At 36.8% G+C, this 19,348-nt stretch overlaps 1 protein-coding gene across 1 annotated transcript in view; it reads right to left on the minus strand.

The window, feature by feature from the left end:
• Window positions 1–19,348, minus strand: part of TMEFF2 (transmembrane protein with EGF like and two follistatin like domains 2) — a gene marked incomplete at its 5' end in the record, with an annotated part of 250,373 nt that overhangs the window by 40,892 nt on the left and 190,133 nt on the right. Inside the window, 2 exons of the mRNA XM_008061457.2 lie at window positions 13,968–14,027; window positions 14,898–15,046. Coding sequence (XP_008059648.2) covers window positions 13,968–14,027; window positions 14,898–15,046 — 209 coding nt within the window. The remainder of the gene's footprint in view (window positions 1–13,967; window positions 14,028–14,897; window positions 15,047–19,348) is intronic.

Genomic DNA, 19,348 nt, shown 5'->3' on the forward strand with positions numbered 1-19,348 from the left:
ACATTTTAGAATGAGACATATTCATATTTTAAATTTGTGCCAATAATACCTCCTTATAACTGCATAGTGAGTCACATCTCACAAAGAGCTTTTATGTTCAAAATATATGGAAAGGGCAGAAATTTTTTTTTGTAAATGAAGCAGCTAGGTTTAGAACTTAGGTCTTTTGCTAACTTGTCCCATGTGTTTTTCAGAAAACCAAAACATTTCAGAAGGAGTTAACAAATCACATGTAGAATACATTCACAATATAGATTATAAATATTGTATGTTATTTCATCGATCTATGCCAAAAAAGATTCACTTCAATTTTTTTTTTTTGAGTTGGAGTCTTACACTGTTGCCTAGGTTGGAGTGCAGTGGCATGATTACCACTCACCACAGCCTAAACCTCCTGGGCCTACCAAAGTGCTGGGATTACAGGTGTGAGCCACCATTCCTGGCAATTTTTCTTTTAATGACTAACTCTTGGCATAAAACTAGTATAGCTGAAAAAAGAATAACCATGAAAACCCCAAAACTAGTACAGATGAAAAGAATAACCACAAAAACCCAACTGTCTCACCCTCCAGAGTTAGTCTGTTTTCACAAAAGACATCATAAGTTTTCCAAAATATTAACACAAATTTCTCAGACAATTGATTAGCCAACTCCTCCTGCTTAGATATTTTTTCTTCAGTAAAAAGGGCAATGATGCACATACGCTATGAATAGGTAGTAGTATAATCTAAGACAGAAAATAACATTGCTGTGAAAGTTATTCATTTGTTTCAATACTGAAGTAATTACTGTAGCAAAGGATGGCTCATTTATCATTTCCTGTTGTCTTTGCTATTTTTTCAAGCTGTCTTTTTAAACAAATATCCTCATTGTCCTTGTTGTAAAACCAATAACTTTATTTCACTAGGTAAGACAGCACATGGATGCAGCAAGTTTTACTCTCCGTCTTAAGGAGGATCTGTACCTGTGACCCACCTCACAGCACTGCACATTCCTATCCTTTCTCAGCAAGGTGGCACCAAGCTGCCATTTAAAAGATGTTGTCATAGCTCTTTCAGCTATGAAAGTTTACGTGAACACTTGAGTCCCAGTGTGAGATCAAATGTGTTGGTCCATGAACAACACAATAATTCCTTTTTAAGAATTGCTGTTGAATGTTTTAATAGCCATCTGTTTTTAAATATATTTCTATGAGCCAAGGTTTACAAAAATGTATAATGAGGAAGTGCCCAGATAATAAAAAGAAGCTTTGAAATGGTTGCTATTGCCTCTGTAAAGAACATCATTAAACAGCCTTTCAGACAGGCAGTGTTTGGTTCAGCAATTTAGTCAAAATTTGTACCAAGTAGCTAATATGAACAAAAAGATGACACAGCTTTGGACAGAAGCAAAGCAGGAATCCAAGTTATGAGAATACTAATTGGGACTACTGAATAAGAAGAGATCCAATTATGATTATGAGACGTTCCTCAATAACTTACATCTAAAAGCGCAACTTCCGCTCTAGCCAGATGAATTTCTATCATTCTAATAAGCCTTTGTAGAGACAGATATTCCCTTTTATTGGTGAGACTTTACATTTCTATTATGGGGCAACTATCATTTTTTTTTTTTAAAAAGCATGTGCATGGGATATGTGTGTGTGTGAATCAGCAAGATGAAAAGAACATTGGACTAAGCAGGGGACTTTTGGTCTGGGACTTGGGAAACAAGAGGACTGAGAAATGCTTAGGCAGCCCAGCTCTGAACTCCACAATGCCACTCAACTTCTAGACCCCACCTAACATGAACTTTCTCCTAGTTTTTAGCACCATAAGGTGGGATTTCTAAACCGCAACATGATTGACATTTGGCCAGATCATTCTTTGTTGTGGTGGCTAGCCTTTGCATTTTGAATGTGTAGCAGCATCTCTGGCCACCATCTGGCTCCAGGCAATCAAAATGGCCCCAAGCATGGCCAGTGTTCCCTGGAGGGGAGGCTGGTGGGGAAGGACAAGGGAAGATGGTGGAATCCCAGTCAAGAACTGCTGCTGTAAGGTGATAGTCATCACCTTTCCCTCAATCATGGTTTCTGAACCAAAGTTACATACTTGGTCACAGAATCCTAAAACTAGACCACCTCGTAATCGAATCTTATTTTCCAATTTTACTGATGGGAAAACAGGTTGTGAGAGGCTAACGGACTATTAAGTTTAGGTGAGCTAGCTGAGAATAGAGACGAGACTAAGTCAAAAACCTACTCCAAGATTTCTCCTACGAGATGCTATTTGTAAGTAATTTGCTCTAAAATCCAAATGAAATGAAAAATAAATATGATTACCCATATCACTGCAGAATAGCCTCGTTGGAAATCCAAAACAACAGCTAACGCATATAGTTTCTAGTTGATTTTGGAATGAACTAAATGAGCCTATTCCAGCGTCATAATTTTCCTGATGATTATAACGATGACGGTAATGAGATGATACTGGCTTTCTTAGGACAGCATTCCAATTAGCTGTTTCCTGAGTTCAATTCATGACTAAGGTGAACAGCTCAGAAGCATGCTAAGTAGCAGAAAGCAACCAGCTTCGATATTAGAAAACAGTACTGACAATCTACTTAGGTAAGTAAGAGTGAATAGTTGCCTATTATTGCTTACTGGTGATACAGGAGACAATGTGGATTCTGTATTAAAACTACCTTACAGATAAGTTTCCTGATCTAACTGTTGATTCTTCCTCGTGCCTCTAAAGTTACGTTTCACTAAGATCAGAAACCAACAGCAAAGGCGTACATGCCAACTGTAGGGAATGGGTGAGTGCTTTGGGGTGTGGGGATAGGAGTGGGGCTTTCTCAGAGATTATTTCAAGCAGCAAGAAAACTTCAACTTTCCTGAGGCTCTTTAAATGACAGAAAAATAAATAGGAAAAAAACCCAGCGGTGCAAGGTTTGTGGAATAATTGTGATGGTGCATGGCCAATCTACAGAAGTGAATTTGGATGTGTACTGCCTGACAAAACACTAATCACATGATGGTTTAAAGTCTATAGACTAATAACAGGATCTTTCTGGAATACTTAATTTCTGGAGAACAAATGGAATGTGTTTTTAGGTTTCATTTTCTCAATGATCTTTAAAACTGAATTTTTTAAAAAAGCTTAACAGACATTTTGTTTCATTATTAAGCAAAAATTTTAAAGACACACTCTTGGGAGGGAGTTTTCTAATGCATGATACATACAGGTTTGAACCTTGAAAAAGAGAAAGAAAGATTAAAAGCAGAGGATTTTTTTTAACTGGTCCAGAGTTTGTTGTACAAAAACATTATGTAACACCACCAACATTAGTAATATTTGCAGTTCTCTGCAGAATCTTCCGTCCCATCCCATGCAGGGTAATTAATTCGTTCTGTTTATGTTTTATAAAGTTAAACATTAATAATGTCACTGCAAAAGACATTTATTAGCATAAATGCTAAGAGTTAATTACCTTAAGAAAAACCAAAAATATTTCTTTTCTTTCTTATTGATCAAACCTCTTTGAATTATATGTTAGAGAAAAGCTTTCAAAGTTGAGTTAGTGTAAAAATGATTGCAGGCTTCACAAAAGAGGACCTCCACTCCAGTCAGGCTGAAGATACACTCTAATATAGTTATTTCCTGAGGCCCAGTGAACCAGAGACCCCCAAAGAGGCTCAGAAATATGGAGAGCAGAATTGCCTTGAAGCCCTTTCAAGACCTAGAATGACGGAAAGCCACAAAATGACTTCTGGGACAGAAGGCCTCAATTTTGCCTTAACTAAATGAGCTTTATCTGGCAAAATAGGTGGACTGGATGGGAGACCTCCAAGAAATAAAAACTCAGACAAAAGACAGTCACACAGGCCAAAGATGTTAGTACAAGTTCTGACTACAGGGGAGGAGGCTCCAGGCAAGGACACTTCTGCTTTATCCTGATTTGAGGGCATGAGTATTTTGATTGGGTAGATGCTTGCATCAGGCTGTTTTAGCTTGACTTCTCCAACATCTAAAGAACATATGCTCTCTGCAGGTTCACTAAGTAACTTCATTATAACTGGGCTTCTCTGATAACTCAGTGTTAGGAAGAAAGTACACTGGCTGGAGGGTGTAAATATTCTAGCAAATTCCTTTTCGCTGCAAATCAATATGCAGGTGCTGGTCTGGCTCATTTGAGTGCACCACTGAGGGATGGCTTACTCTTGGTGTGTCCAAAATTTAGATTTATGAGTCTACATGTCTAAGAGCCACACCTGTTTCTTTCATGAGTTTAGTCAATATCTCAAGTGTAATTCTCGCGTTATCCTGTCCCAGTGATCTGCTTTCCACCGAATCCTCAGACCCTCAATGTGTAGCTCATATAGGTTCTCCACCCTAGATCAATCAAGCCCATCACTCTGCCCCAATTTCCAAACACTTCCCAAAGATCACCTAAAACTGTGCTCCAGGGTTGGCAAAGTCCCCTCTAACCTGGGATGCTGTGCTGAAATCCTCATCTTTCTTCTTGCCTACTGAAACACTAACTTTTTCTGGGAATACCAAACCCCTCCCCCACTTCCAATAAGGTGGTCATTTTTTGTTGTTGTTGTTGTTGTTGCTTTTGGTTTTTTTTGAGTTGGAGTCTCACTCTGTCGCCCAGACTGGAGTGCAAGTGGCCGCTCCCGGCCACCACAGCCTCGACCTGCTGGGCTCCAGCGATCCTTCTGCCTCAGCCTTCCGAGTAGCCAGAACTACAGGCATGCGCTACCACGCCCGGCTGATTTTTTGATTTATTGTAGAGATGAGGTCTCGCTGCCCAGGCGGGTCTCGAACCCACAGCTCAGGCAATCCACTCATCTCAGCCTCCCAAAGGCGTGGGATTACAGGCTGAACCACCGAGCCCGGCTGAAGGTGGTCATTTTGACTGCGCCCATCCCCTGCTGCATCCCAGGACTAGGAGGTGGAGTACCATCCTCCTTCATCCTCATCACTATTCCTGTGTTATTGGCCCCCTGTTTCCCCCAGTCTCATCACTGACTTCCATGTACTTGTTATGCTTGGAGTTTGGTTCCTAAGTTGGATTCCTTTTGATGACATTTGAGTTCAAAAGGAAAAATGTAAGCATTTTCCAAATGAACAACTGGTGAGAACAGGCTCCACCCATGAAACAAGTAGCTGCTTGGAAATGCAATTTCTCTGAGTGATGTAGTTTTACAGATTTTAAAAATATTTTAAGTTGATTATGTTTAGGCACAGTCTCAAATTGTCAGGAGATGAGAACTTTTTAATGCCCTCAATAACATGGTTCATCCATGTGGGGCATGTCGGGCACATTAATAAAAACAGCACACTAAAGTGCTCTGAACATTTTGTGGGTGTGTGTGTGTGTGTGTGTTTAAAATGCTTAAACCCTATTTATTAGTTTTACGGAAAATACTGTGTCTTGAAATTACACAGATCATTGGGATAAAGCCTAATTTTTTTCAATTTCATGCATTCTACTTGTGCTTACGTTACTCTTCCTAGAATTGGAAATAATATGCTTTGGATAAAAAGGTAAACTGAGGTGGAGAATTATGACATTTTCCCTAGTTACCTCTAGATGTTTCAGTTTAAATGACTTTATCCTCTTTGCCTCCTATGCTAAGTAAACCTTTCCTTTCTTTTTTTTACTGAACTGATCAGATCAGTAAAAACAGTTGTCCTGACCTCTTTGAGATGTGTGTGTGTGTGTATAATAGACATGTGAACATCAACATTTCTGAGTGAAAATGTTTTGCATAAACAGAGTAAATTTCTATATACCACACTCTTGTTATTTTTGCTTGGTCACCATTACATAGTTTTCTTTTATATAACGAATGTGTAGATTCTTTAAACATATACCCTGTAGTGTAAAATACTTTCTTTCTTTCTCTTTCCTTCTTTCTTTCCTTCCTTCTTTCTTTCCTTCTTTCCTTCTTTCCTTCTTTCCTTCCTTTCTTCCTTTCTTCCTTCCTTTCTTTCTTTCTTTTTCTTTCTTTCTTTTTGAGTTGGAGTCTCACTCTGTCGCCCAGACTGGAGTGCAGTGGCCGCTCCCGGCCACCGCAGCCTCGACCTGCTGGGCTCCGGCGATCCTTCCGCCTCCGCCTTCCAAGTAGCTGGAACTACAGGCGTGCGCTACCACACCCGGCTCTTTTTGATTTATTATAGAGATGAGGGCTTGCCAAGTTGCCCTGGCGGGTCTCGAACCCGTGGGCTCAGGCAATTCACTCACCTCAGCCTCCCAAAGGCGCGGGATTACAGGCTGAGCCACCGAGCTCGGCTTGTATACTTATTTTAAAGGTCAAATAGAGAAGACATATAAGTGATGCCATTATCTTGTAGTTGTCTTATGCTATGTCCTCCTACTAAATGCTTATTAGAGTCTCATGTTGTAATAGTCTTGTGACCATATTATTTTAAGTGACTAAAACATACCATACATAAAATTATCTTGATTGGAGGAAAGTTAGAAAATAGACTTTGTAAAAACTTAGGCCTATCAATGGGATGAAAACTTATAAATTAGTGTTCAATAAATATTTCATTATAGAAGAATTAAGCCAGCCAAGGTCTCTTGCAACAAGCCATTATATGACTTGGGCAAGAAAAAAATTCCAGCAACCTCTGTAATTGTATGAGTCCATAAATGATACCATATATATAAAAACTCTGAATACATATCACATGAACAGGCCATATTCCATATAATGTATGTTCCTATTTTTTATAAAATAAATGCTTTTCCATTTTCAGACAAAAAGGAAAGCAATAACAATAGCTAGCACACTGCTTGCTAACACCTTACTCGATGTCTTAATTCACATCTATTGGAAGTCGGCTTATTATTCCTATTGAACAGATGAAGAAACTGAAGCTTCAACTAATTGGCTCAAGGTTAAATAACCATAACAGCATGGCCAGTAAACACTGGCCTCAGCCCTGTTTGATTTTGTGGCTTAACCACTAAACCCGCTGCCACACACTTACGGCAGAGAAAAGTAGATAAGTAACACCTCCAGGTGAGCAATTTGTTTCAGAAAGGAGCATTTCAAGTAGGAAAAAGTGCCCATAAATGATGCAGGATGCGTTTATGAACTGGAGCACAAACATGCAGTATTCCAGAGTGTTTACCAGGGCCGAAGGCAACTCTTCGTAGAAAACCTTAATCTGTATTGCAAATACCATTTCTGTGTTTATCTATAACCATGAACATAACATAATCTTACAGATGACTGGCTGTGTGATTTTATGGGGGGAACAATGAATGCATGGGAGTTCAAGAGAGCAGGGAAAACCACGCATTCGAGTTCGCAGAAAGCTTTATAAATTTTGCAGCACTCTAATGGAAATCCCAGAGGGGAAAATACTTGCATCGAGACACTTTCCCTCAGATATCGTGAAAAAATCTTGACATCTTAATTCATTTCCCGAGTTTAAATATTCTAGGCTAGTCTGGTGGCACTGTAATAGCCTGGGCAAACAATTTTATTTATTTCACTGTTGATACCAATATTTGTACTTTACAACCTGCTGCCTGCATTTGCTGCTATTTATTTCCTGCAGACCAAATTACTGGCCCAGACATAACGTGGTTTCTGGTGAAGTGCGCCTTGTGCTCATGAGCAAATGGAGAAAGCTTCCATTTGAACCGTAGATTTTTGCCACCTGACTGAATTAATTCATGTTGTAAATATGATATGCAACCATTAGATATTCATGCCCACATATGCATGGTGGAGGAGAAAATTTTAGGTAAATCAAGCAAGTGCACTCTTTGCACAGGTGGGAGGTTGATATGTCAAAATACTGTGTCCAGTTCCAGGTCAGCCTCTTAGAGTCTTTGGCCTCGATTTCATTTCCTCTAGTATTTGTGCTCTGTTTTACTGGGTTGACATAAAACAAATGAAGTAAGGGAATTAATCTTTGTGAAACTACAAAGTATTCCAAAGAGGTTAGTGATTCTTATTTTTAGTTTTTTGTTAATGCAGGATTTCTCGATAGCAAACACTTTCCGTTTGCTTTCTCTTGTCTGTATGGAGAAATAGAAAACAGCACAGAAGAGTTTTAAGATCAAACAACATGGCACTTATAAGATGCTAGAATATACAGGAACAAATTCAAACAAAGAGGAGCTCTTTGGAGCATCTTACAGCAAAGTAGACATCATGGTAAAGCATAGCTGGGTCTGGAACCCGCAGGGGATTAGACTTCAGGGTACAGAGGCAGTCCAAAAGCTCCCAAGAATGTCAGGGAGTGACACCTCTCAGCTAGTCCTCACATTCGCTAGATCCTGGTGTCGGCAATGAGGGTTTGAACTTCAGCTCTATCACGTACTCTTTTTCACTTAATCTCCCTGAACCTGCATTTCTCACCTGTCAAATGCACATAGTATCTCCTTCACATTTCTATTGTGAAGACTGAAGGTGACGATACATGTGAAAAGGCTTTGTAAATTGTAATGGCTTCTAAAGAGAACAAGTTATTATGACAATTCACTTAGACTATCTAGATACCCTTTCGAGATGTCAGATTCCTCTTAGTGTGGAAAAATGGATTGATGGAATCTTAATAGGATGGATAGAATTGGGTTTAACTGTATATTTCTGGCTTCATCCTTCCACATTTCAGACCTGAGCTTAATATCTAAATTATCATTTGAAGATAAGGAGTGGATTTCTAAAGAGAAAATTTCCTACAAACTAATCCTTCCTAAATGTCATAAGAAATAATGAATTGTCACAGTGTAACACTCGGCAAGCAGACATGTGGACTCTATTCATGTTGGTAGCTGGTCTCAGGGTTGGGGACATCCTGGCCCCTCCAAGTATGCAAGTGACCTAGGATGTACGTTTTTCACCACAGTCACTATTAATAAAGAAAACTTATTTGCCCCACATACATACTATAATCTAGCACATTCTTTATCTTAAGTTTTCTGAACGTTCTTTTATCCAGTTCACATTTAACACATAGATATCTGACAGAAACAATTCCCATGCTGTCCCTCACTGTCATTTTCCTCGGGATTTTCTGTTGTTTATTTTTTCTACTTTGGAGATATACGTAAGTGAATCTCATTCCTGTTTAACCCATAGATATATGTTGGAAACAATTCCTGTGCTGTCCCTCACTGTGTCTTCCTTGGGATTCTCTTTTGTTTGTTTTTTCTAATTTGGAAATATACGTAAGTGAAACTCACTACTTTAGTCTGCCCCAGGAAACACTATCCTTGAGTTATACATATTTTAATGCTATACTCTAGAATGCTGTCAAAAATTGATTTAAAAATTCCCAGCCATACAAAGAGCCCCTTGGCATGTTTTATAAAAAGCGCTGTTGAAGATTTTACTTATTCTGTGTTTTCCAGAGATGCCTTGTAGACAGATCTATGCTAAATATTCCCTTTATAATTGAGCATGTAGAAACTCTGTCTGTGGCTATTTTTGTTAGACAATAAAAACCTAAGTTTTATTTAGCAGAAACCTAGGTTGTTTACCATTGTAAAACTCAGGACATGCATACAAGTTTGCATACAGCAGGGACTCTGTAAATATTTGTTGAATGAATTGATTCAACCAGAATTTCTCTTTTTATATTGGTTGCAAAGAAGCTTAGGAGTAAATGCAATAACTGTAACAGTCTATGTTGCTGGTATTCTTGTTTTCTTTAACAGTTCTGCTTTTATGTTTTCAATTTCTGGTTAAACAATGCCACTGAATGCATTTTAATTATAAAGCATTGCAAACCTCTTTTGAAAACTGGTATAGAATGTCATAAAATAAAATACATTTTATTTTCTAGATATTAAAAAAGATAATTTAACTACATGTCTTTAAAAAAATCTAACAACTTAAAAAATTAAGTACATTTTTACTGGAAAAATAGAAAGCCAGTTTTCTGAAGCATGATCAAACTTTCAGACAGAAAAGCAATATAATCAGAAAATATACATACTAGATTAAAAATAACCCAAAATAGTTGAACTTCTTTTTGTTTTTCATTTTCATTACAAGACATGACATATTATATATAATATATATTTGTCTTTTAAATACAATGTTGCAAATTTCAAGAGGCATAAAACATTTGCTACTTTAAAACTTCCAGAAGGACAGTTTATTTTAGCAATTTACACAATAGAAAGCCAGGAAAACCCTAGCTTTCGGGTTTTGTAAAAATTGTGTTCTCTGAACCTTTCTGTGGGTGAAGAAACATCTCTAAATCTAAGCCCGAGTCTTAGCCTGATGAAGGGAGAATAGCATTATGTGGCCTGTTTCGCTCATCTAACAGAGATTCTGTCACTAGGCTTTGTCACAGAGATTCAAAGCCCTTGATTCCAGACTCAGTAATGCACTGGGTCTCATTAAAGAAACAAGAGCAGAGTCAAGTCAGATATAACCAGAAAGTAACACTGGCAGGGATGACCTGGCAAATTCTTTGGTTTCCTGGTGCCGACCACACTGATGTGCCTATGAGGCTCATGGAATTTACATCTCTGAGCAAGTTAGCCACATGTAGTTTCCTGCACCTGCTAGTCTTGTTGAAGGCTTTGCTCCCCCTTTTTTGGGGGGGAGGGGAATTCAACTCCTGTTGGTCTTTGCTGGAGCCTCTTTTAAATGATATTAAAAATGAAATTTCCTTTATGATTCAGGCTTTCTTTAAATATCTCAGTTTTATAAGCAGAAACATGTGTTCTTATATTAACAGCTTTGTGGCTCAAAGTAAAAAGTGGGGGGCAATCCATAAAGGTGTTGGATCCATAGTAGTAACAACATAAAAGGAAAAAATGAGAATGTTTTAGGATCTTTACTTCCCTCTGGTGGGAGAGTCTGAATGCTCCTCTACCAAGGGGAGTGGGGGTGAGCACACAGCAAACTTCTAGCAGCAAGAGTCACATGAATCATGCAGTTCCTGTTTTCCTGTTTTTAGCATGTGAAATAGAAATTAAGGGACAATGACATACAGACTCTCCATTTGGCTCCTTTCAATTTTTACAAAGTTTATGTCTCCGAATTCAGAAAAATGCAAATACTACTGAAAGCTTGCAAATGTTGAGAAACATGGCTATTATTTAAATGATTTAAAATGAGGGCTATACATTGTATTTTAATAACAGCAGTAGTGAAGATAAAGAGTTCTAAAATGAACTTCCAGAAAATTTTCAAGTATGTGATCAATGTTTAATTAGGAATTGTAAGCTTCCTTTGATATTATCTTTGTTCCTGACTTAAATTTGGATTTTCATTTCTCTCTTTTTTTTTTTGAATTGGAGTCTCACTCCGTCGTCCAAGCTGGAGTACAGTGGCACGCTCACGGTCACCCCAACATCAACCTGCTGGGCTCAGGCGATCCTTCTGCCTCATTTAAAAAAAAAATTGTTTTAAATTTTTTAATGTAGAGACAAGGTTTCGCCAAGTTGCTCAGGCTGTTCTTGAACCCGTGGACTCAGGCAATCCGCTTGCCTAGGCCTCCCAAGGCGCTAGGATTACAGGCTTGAGTCACTGTGCTCAGTCTATATTTTTCTTTTATTTTAAAAGATTATCTTTGGGCTTAACTAGATGAACTTGATGTAAAATTAGAAGATCGTGGACCACACAGAGTAACTGAAGAGTTTTCATGTACTTGTATTTAAAAACACATTCCCTTTTCTTCCCATGTCCGATAAAGAGAAAAGATAAAAAATAATGTAAGTTAAAAACAATGACACTGAATATCAGAGATGATCTATTTGAACCCAAATTCAAACATACTTTTTTTGGAATAAAAATCTAATCTCCAAGTCTCTTTGAAAATGGGCAATTTATTAATATGCAATATAAATGACATCGAGAGACCAGTAAGTAAACTCTATTATGATATTTACTGGTACAGTTTTATAAATGCACATATATTTGCACATTGATGTTGAGCAACTTGAATAATTCTTTGCTTCAGGGACAAAATTCTCAGGGAGAGGTTTGATTTTCTTATGAGCCCAATGATGATAGATGGTTCAATGGAGAAGATATTCATGGAATGTTACATTATTAAAGATTTTTCCAAATGCTTCATTTGCACAATAGGTATAAAGGTATTTTAGGTGCAGTTAGTATCAGTGGCTTGTAATACCATCAAGATATAGTTTTTGTTTTTAATTAAAATATATAATTTAAATTTGACTTTGTTTAAAATTTAAAATATGTATTTTTAGCCTCGGACTTTGATTTTGCATATTTTAGTTACTTTTTATAATATTTCTGTGGATCAGTATATCCTAAAATGCATTCTTGGGAACACTAGTACCTCAAAAAATATGCTATTTGCCATGCAATTCTGATAACAGTTTTGCATTTAAGGAACTATTCATAATTATTTTAGGTGTGAATATGGTATTGTGATTTTTGTTAGAAAAAGGCTGATCTTCTTGAGATCCATGCCAAAGTATTTATGAATGAAATGACGCAATATCCAGGATTTACTTCCACATATTATGAAGTAGGGAGAAAGGGTGGGACTGGGGATGGGTTAGCCCCTGGGCTGATATTACTGGAATGAACAATGAAAATAGACAGGTCCATTACACCATACAGCTCACATTTGTGTGTACTTGGCATAGTAAAAATTCTCTACAGCAAAATGTAAAATATTGAAATAAATAAAACATGATTGTTTCCTGAAGATTTTAGAATGATAATGTATATAATCATTATATAATATATATAGAAATACATAATATAATAGTTGTGAGGAGCTCTGTGTGAAAGATCTATTTGTTTATCTGTGCTCTTCCCACACTGACTGAGCACCGGACTATTCTTTTCTAGGAACATCTATAAAAATCTCTTCTAGATGCCATGGGGATGGCTAGATGATAGTAGAACTAATGTTTCTCCATGTCTCATTGTCCATAATAATTCCAAGCCTTCTAGCACATTAAAAAAGTTTGATCTACATATTTAAAAACAGTAAGATAAAATATGAAAATGTTTTATAAGAATGCTTTTGATTTCCAAATCATAAGAGATCTGAAATATCTATAAGTAAAATACTGAATTTTTTTTCAATTTTGTAAACATTTACTTTGTGTATAAATATATCTTCAGAAACATTGTTAAAGGAAATGAAATTTCAGAAAGAACGAATGGTAGTACGTATTTTGAAAAACATTAAGCACTTCTTTTTGATTGAATATTAGCCATTAATCCAGTCATAATTGCTTAATATCTAAATGGAAATCTCTGCTTTAAAAAACCCTCATATATCATTATTAATCTCAATAATTTTATTTTTGTATTTTTTAATGAAAATTTCTATGAAATTTAATAATTTGATAAAATTCTAAGTGTATGCCCATAAATTATTTCTCACTCTAAGAAAATCATATTGAGTGGAGATAGCTCTAAAATAAAATTTTATTATTGTGAAATTAATTTTATATTTTTACATAAAAATGCTTTATAATTTTGCAGGTTTGAGAAGTCACATTTTAGTTTATAAATAAATTAAAGAAATGTATTATTTTAAAAAATCAATTATACTCACCTTTTAAACTTTGCCTCTAAATAAAGGCAGCCTTTGTTACCATTTGTAGCTGTCTTTTCTAGCTTTTCAAAGACCTCTTTTATTGTTGACTTTTGTGAAAACCCAAACAAGAACATTTACATTTACTACAATATACTTCCAAAAACTGCATTAATTTCCATGGACGCCTATTAATTTGATAAATGTTTTGTCATTTGTACTATTTGCACTGTCAAAACACGTTAATTATATCTTACTGACATTTTTGACAATTGCTTTAACTCCAGCAAAAGAAAAGTGTCTTCTTTGCTTCAACAAAAATTTACTCTTGCCTACTGAAAGCTTGAAGTAAGTAAGAGATGATTAGCATATATCAGAAGATTTGTTAGGATAAATGGTAAACAATGATTTCCCAGGACTGTCTTATGGAAGTTCCCATATTTTGTAGAAGAAAATATTGTGTACCTGCATAATCTGTTCTTGCATAATGCCCATCTTCAGATTTAGTAGTTGTGGTTGTGTTATCTGTATTAAAAAATTAACAATAAAGATTAATCATTTCTGAAATATCTAATGTCAAACCTATATTAGTTTTCTAAAAGTATCTTCATTATAATTAAGGAATTTTTCAACTATAGTTCTAAGCAACCTTTATACAAACACAAATTTACAGTGTCAATTTCTGTATGAGTGCAAATAATAGAATGAAGACAGTTTTCTAAAGTGTGGGACAAGGAGAAGATTCATAATTACAGCAGAGCAAAGTTTGGTAAAGGAATAAGAAATAAAAAATCAAGACACAGTTTGTCTCTGAACCAAAACCAAAACAGAACTTTTAGTACTTCTCACTTTAAAATACATTTAAAAATACTTCTAAGTCCGGGCTCGGTGGCTCAGCCTGTAATCCCAGCACTTTGGGAGGCTGAGGCGAGTGGACTGCCTGAGCCCACGGGTTCAATACCAGACCGGGCAACTTGGCGAGACCTTGTCTCTACAATTTAAAATAAAAATAAAAATACTTCTACTGAATAAATAGACAAACAGAGTGATTTACTTTTAATTTCAAGGTTATCTAGTACAGTCTCTGATTCTTTACTAAAATGCTTTTGGCTTTCTTTTCTTCCCTTTGCAAAGAGAATGTCTGGTACCTTCTGAATGTTGGCTTCTGTGTTTACAGTACTGTGATAATACAGTACCATTATACAGAAAAAGATCTGGGCTGTTGCTGATAGGCTCTCAAACTTCTATCATCAACACAAATGCCACCGTATCCATTGTAAATAAGAACTGCCTTTTGGAAATGAAATGGCTCCCTAATAAGGAGTTATCTTCACTTTTCATTTTCGCACAAAGACTAAAAACATTCTTTGAAATGAATTTTGGTATGAACATTACCTTGACATCGACCCAAAGACATGACTTCAATTTTCTCCTGTTTCTGACATGATGCTTCTTTGATTTGACATGCATTATCATAAGATTTCCCATCAGAAGCACAGAGGGGATTGAAGTTGGTTTGCGAACAGTCAATGTTGCACACACACCTAAAAAAAGAGAAATAAAAATATGTAGCATCAACAGCATTGTAACCACATTATAAATGAAATATAAATGGAAGAATTGCTAGCTTGACAAATTGCAAGTTGGCAAAATTGAATTGTAGTCTTCTAGGGAAGTTGCTTCACTTTTCTACCTGAGAAGAAAAGAGACATAGAACTAATAGAAAATAATTCAAAAGACTGAGCAGTGGATTAAAAAAAAAAAAAAGAGGTCATCAGTTAATCTCTACCCTGGAACTTGTAAAACATGTACATAAACTTCCATGCTGATGTCTGCAGAATGCGAATAGGCTAAAGAAGCCATGAAACTCTGCTGTGGAATTTTCTTTAATGAAATCTTACTGTTGCTTCTTTTGTTGGGATATTTGTTGCTTAAAGCTTGAGGAAAATGATTCAGAGGATGGTTAGAAGAAAGCAAACAAATAAATTATTTGGAATGCAATCAGGATTTACGTTTCTTCAGCATAAATAAGGATGCACATCACATGTACTAAATGGGAATCTGCACTGGTCCTTGACATTCTTGGGGTTGGGGGACACAAAACCTTTTGAGAATCAAATAAAAACTCTAGGTCTCTCTCCAGAAATACCCACACTCATATAAACAACCATTCAGTATAAAATTTAAGGGGGTTCTTGGGCCCCTTTAAGTATATCCCTCAGACCTCTGCCAAAATAAAAACTGCTGCTCTTTTTCCACCTCTCATTTTGAATAATAAAATAATAAGTTGCTGTCACTCATGATTTTTATATTTTTCTATAATCTAAATAAAAATTTGGTGAATTAATGAGAATTAGGTAACCTAAACTAGAAGAATTAAGCACTTTAATTTTATTAATTTTCCCTATGTTCTTATACTTCTCTGTATTTTACAATATATTGTGTTATTCATAATATGTGGGGTTTTTGGTGTGTATATACAAACATGTTATTGCCTTAGAATATAAAGTTATATTTTACATTTTTATTAATAGTTATATTATTTTTCTAAGTAGATTATGTGCTTCCTAATGTCATGAACCATGCATTTTACTTCTATATATCTTACTTAGAACTGAACGCACAATGTCACCCAGGTCACCACTTGCTGTGCTCTTAACACTCATTGCTTTATTTAATCCTTACAACAGCCTTTTACAGACCAAAGATATTACATAAGGCCAGAGTGCCAGAAAATTGTGGGACACAGACCCATTACAGATGTGCTCGACTAAAAGTCAACCCCTTTCTTCTGACCACAGGCAGTGTTATTAGAATCTCCGGAGAACTTTTAAATACTATATATAGACTCATGAGCAGATTCCTGGGCCCCAGGAAAATGTGGGGTAGCACCTAGTATTCCATATTCCTTTTTTCATTTTGGATTTTTAAATTTTAACTTATTTTCATTTATTGAGGTTTCGTATTCTTTTTTTTTTTTTTTGAGTTGGATTCTCACTCTGTTGCCCAGGCTGGAGTGCAGTGGCACATTCATGGCTCCTGCAGCCTCGATCTACTGGGCTCAGGTAATCCTTCTGCCTCAGCCTTTCAAGTAGCTGGAACTACAGGCAGGCACCGCCAAGCCTGGCTAATTTTTTGATTTATTGTAGAGATGAGGTCTCGCCAAGTTGCCCAGACTGGTCTCAAACTTGTGGGCTCAGGCAATCCTCTCACCTTGGCCTCCCAAAGTGCTGGGATTATAGGCATGAGCCATCACGCCCAGCCTGGTTTCCATATTTTTAATAGTCATCCTGGTACTAGACTCACTTCCTGGGAATCACTGCTTGATCAATTTGTTGATTGAGAGAGGATTTGTCTACACACTAGTGCTTCTCAGAGTGTAGTCCTTTAACTATCTGCAATCTGAATGACCTAGATTGCTATTAAAAATGCTGGCAGAAAATGCATTAATAAATTTTTTGGTTTTTTTTTTTTTTTTTGGTAAGAGAATTGCTTTAGGAATACCTAGTTATTTTTATATTCACCTATTTAGGACAGATGGTAACCCTCTCTTAATGGCTGGGACACATTGTAACCCTCTCTTAATGGTTATCTAACTCATGGAGGAGCAGTGTTCCTACCTAGGTTATGATGTTGCCATGTGATGATAAGTGACTGGAATGTTACATTGCTACCTCAGCTGATTCTTGGCTTTTGAACATCTGAGCTTAGGAGTTGCCTACATGTTCAAAGAGCTTTTGGTCCTTTACAGAGTGAATGTTGAGAAGTGACTCTGCAGGCCAGGCCTTAGCCATTTGTACTAAATAGAGAAAGGTGGGAGGTTGGCATTTGCCTTTTTACAAAGGTGGTTTCTTTTGCATTCAAGCCAGTTCAGGTTTTGACCATTTGCTGTTGTGTCAGACTCTAGAAACTATCTCATAAAATTATTTATTATTTGTAGAAGAACAGAGAGAAAGATTTGTTCTCTCATCTGTCTATCTAAATGGCAAAGTAGGTAAGAGTAAGATATTAAGGGCTTTGGTGGTATCTCCAAGTCAAGCCCAAAGAAATTTAGAAACACACAACATATATATCTGGACAAAAAATAATGGGCCTTTCAAAAATCCATTGCTATCATGACAAAATGGTGCCATGATAAAAGAAATGGACAGAGAAATGTGGATTGAACTGACTTGGCTAGAATCAATATCTCAGTGAAAAATTGGGCAGTTGTTCAGGATATTCTGCAATTCTCCTTTTCTAAATTCTTTTCTTTGTGTTTTCTGACTGATCCAGTTTTGGTCCCCCAGACTTTCTGTTGTTGACATCTTCTCTCCTCTCCTAGCATTGCTTGCTCAGTGCCTTCTCTTAAGATATGTTTCCACTTTGGAAATTCCTGGCTCTTGATGCCCCAAGTAAAGCCTTTCAGGGAATAGCTTTGAAAAGGTAGGGACATTTGGCATTTTTATTCTCAGCCCAAAGGAGAACATAGGTTCCTCGCAGTGAAAGTGCCCTGGGATCTAAGCTTCATGAAAGCATGGGATAGACTGGTCTTTCCTCTAGAGTATGTCCTCATGGTCCCTCCTCTTTCCTCCCTACTCTGTATTCTTGCATATATCACATAAACCCAAGATGAAATAAGAAAAAAAGAAACTTTCTTGTGAATATGAGCAACCATTAGAAATTAGAAATCTACGAGGAATACTTTCCCTTTTCTGAACAAGTGAAAGAAACTTCAAAGATGTGCTAAAATGGCAACTATGAATCTTGAGGAAATGGAAACATTGTGCCTGGATTCCCAAGGGCCCATCAGTTCCCTGTTTCTGTAAGACCAATGAGCTCTGATTATATATTCATTGTAGCCTTACTTGTGTATCCAAGTCTTTTAAACTTAATAAGAAAAATATTCAGAATTCTAGGGCCATGGTCTGAAACTTCAAGTCCATCTCAACTCCTGTTTGTAGGACCTGAATCACTGTTGCCTTCCCTACCCTGCCCAATTATGTATACACTCTCAACTTCAACTCTCAAGTAAATGAAATGAATGAATATCGCAACAATGTTAGGTTCTTAAAGAAGGGTAGTTACAGTTACTATCTCCATCTTCTAGATAAGAAAATGGAGGCTTGGAGAAGTCACAGAACTTATAAAGGGAAAAACTTAATTTCTTTCTTTTGTTTTTTTTGAGTTGGAGTCTCACTCAGTCGTCCAGACTGGAGTGCAGTGGCTGCTCCTGGCAACCACAGCCTCGACCTGCTGGGCTCCGGCGATCTTTCCGCCTCAGCCTTCCACGTAGCCAGAATTACAGACATGCGCTACCACGCCCGGCTGATTTTTTTATTTATTGTAGAGATGAGATCTCACCTGCCCAGGAAGGTCTTGAACCCACAGACTCAGGTAATCCCCTCACCTCAGCCTCCTAAAGCGCTGGGATTACAGGCTGAGCCACCAAGTCCTGCCAAAAACTTAATTTCGAATCGAGGCAGCCTGACACTAGGGCCTGTGCTAAAAGCCAAAAGGAAGGGCAGACCAAATTCCTACCATTAACCAATTAAAGGAATACTTTGAATGAACAGGATTTGAAAAGCAATTCTGCTCTTGGAGTATTTATCATGATTTTATAAATTTAAATCACACGGACTCTTAGTCTCTGTTTTCTCAAACAGGTTGATCCTGGCTTTTTACATATTATTGGGATATGTCAGTGAATGTTATTTTTAAGACATTGTGAACTAGAACCTGGTGTTAGAATTAGTGACAAATCTTATGGGTATTAAATTTAATCTGACTACTTAAAGCATCAGTTCAGAATATTTTATTCTTAAATACAATGCTATATAAAGTTGACTCCACACAAAACTCATATT

This window comes from Carlito syrichta, unplaced genomic scaffold, assembly GCF_000164805.1.
Source record: "Carlito syrichta isolate Samal-C Ts95f unplaced genomic scaffold, Tarsius_syrichta-2.0.1 Scaffold305263, whole genome shotgun sequence".
NCBI classification, from domain to species: domain Eukaryota; kingdom Metazoa; phylum Chordata; class Mammalia; order Primates; family Tarsiidae; genus Carlito; species Carlito syrichta.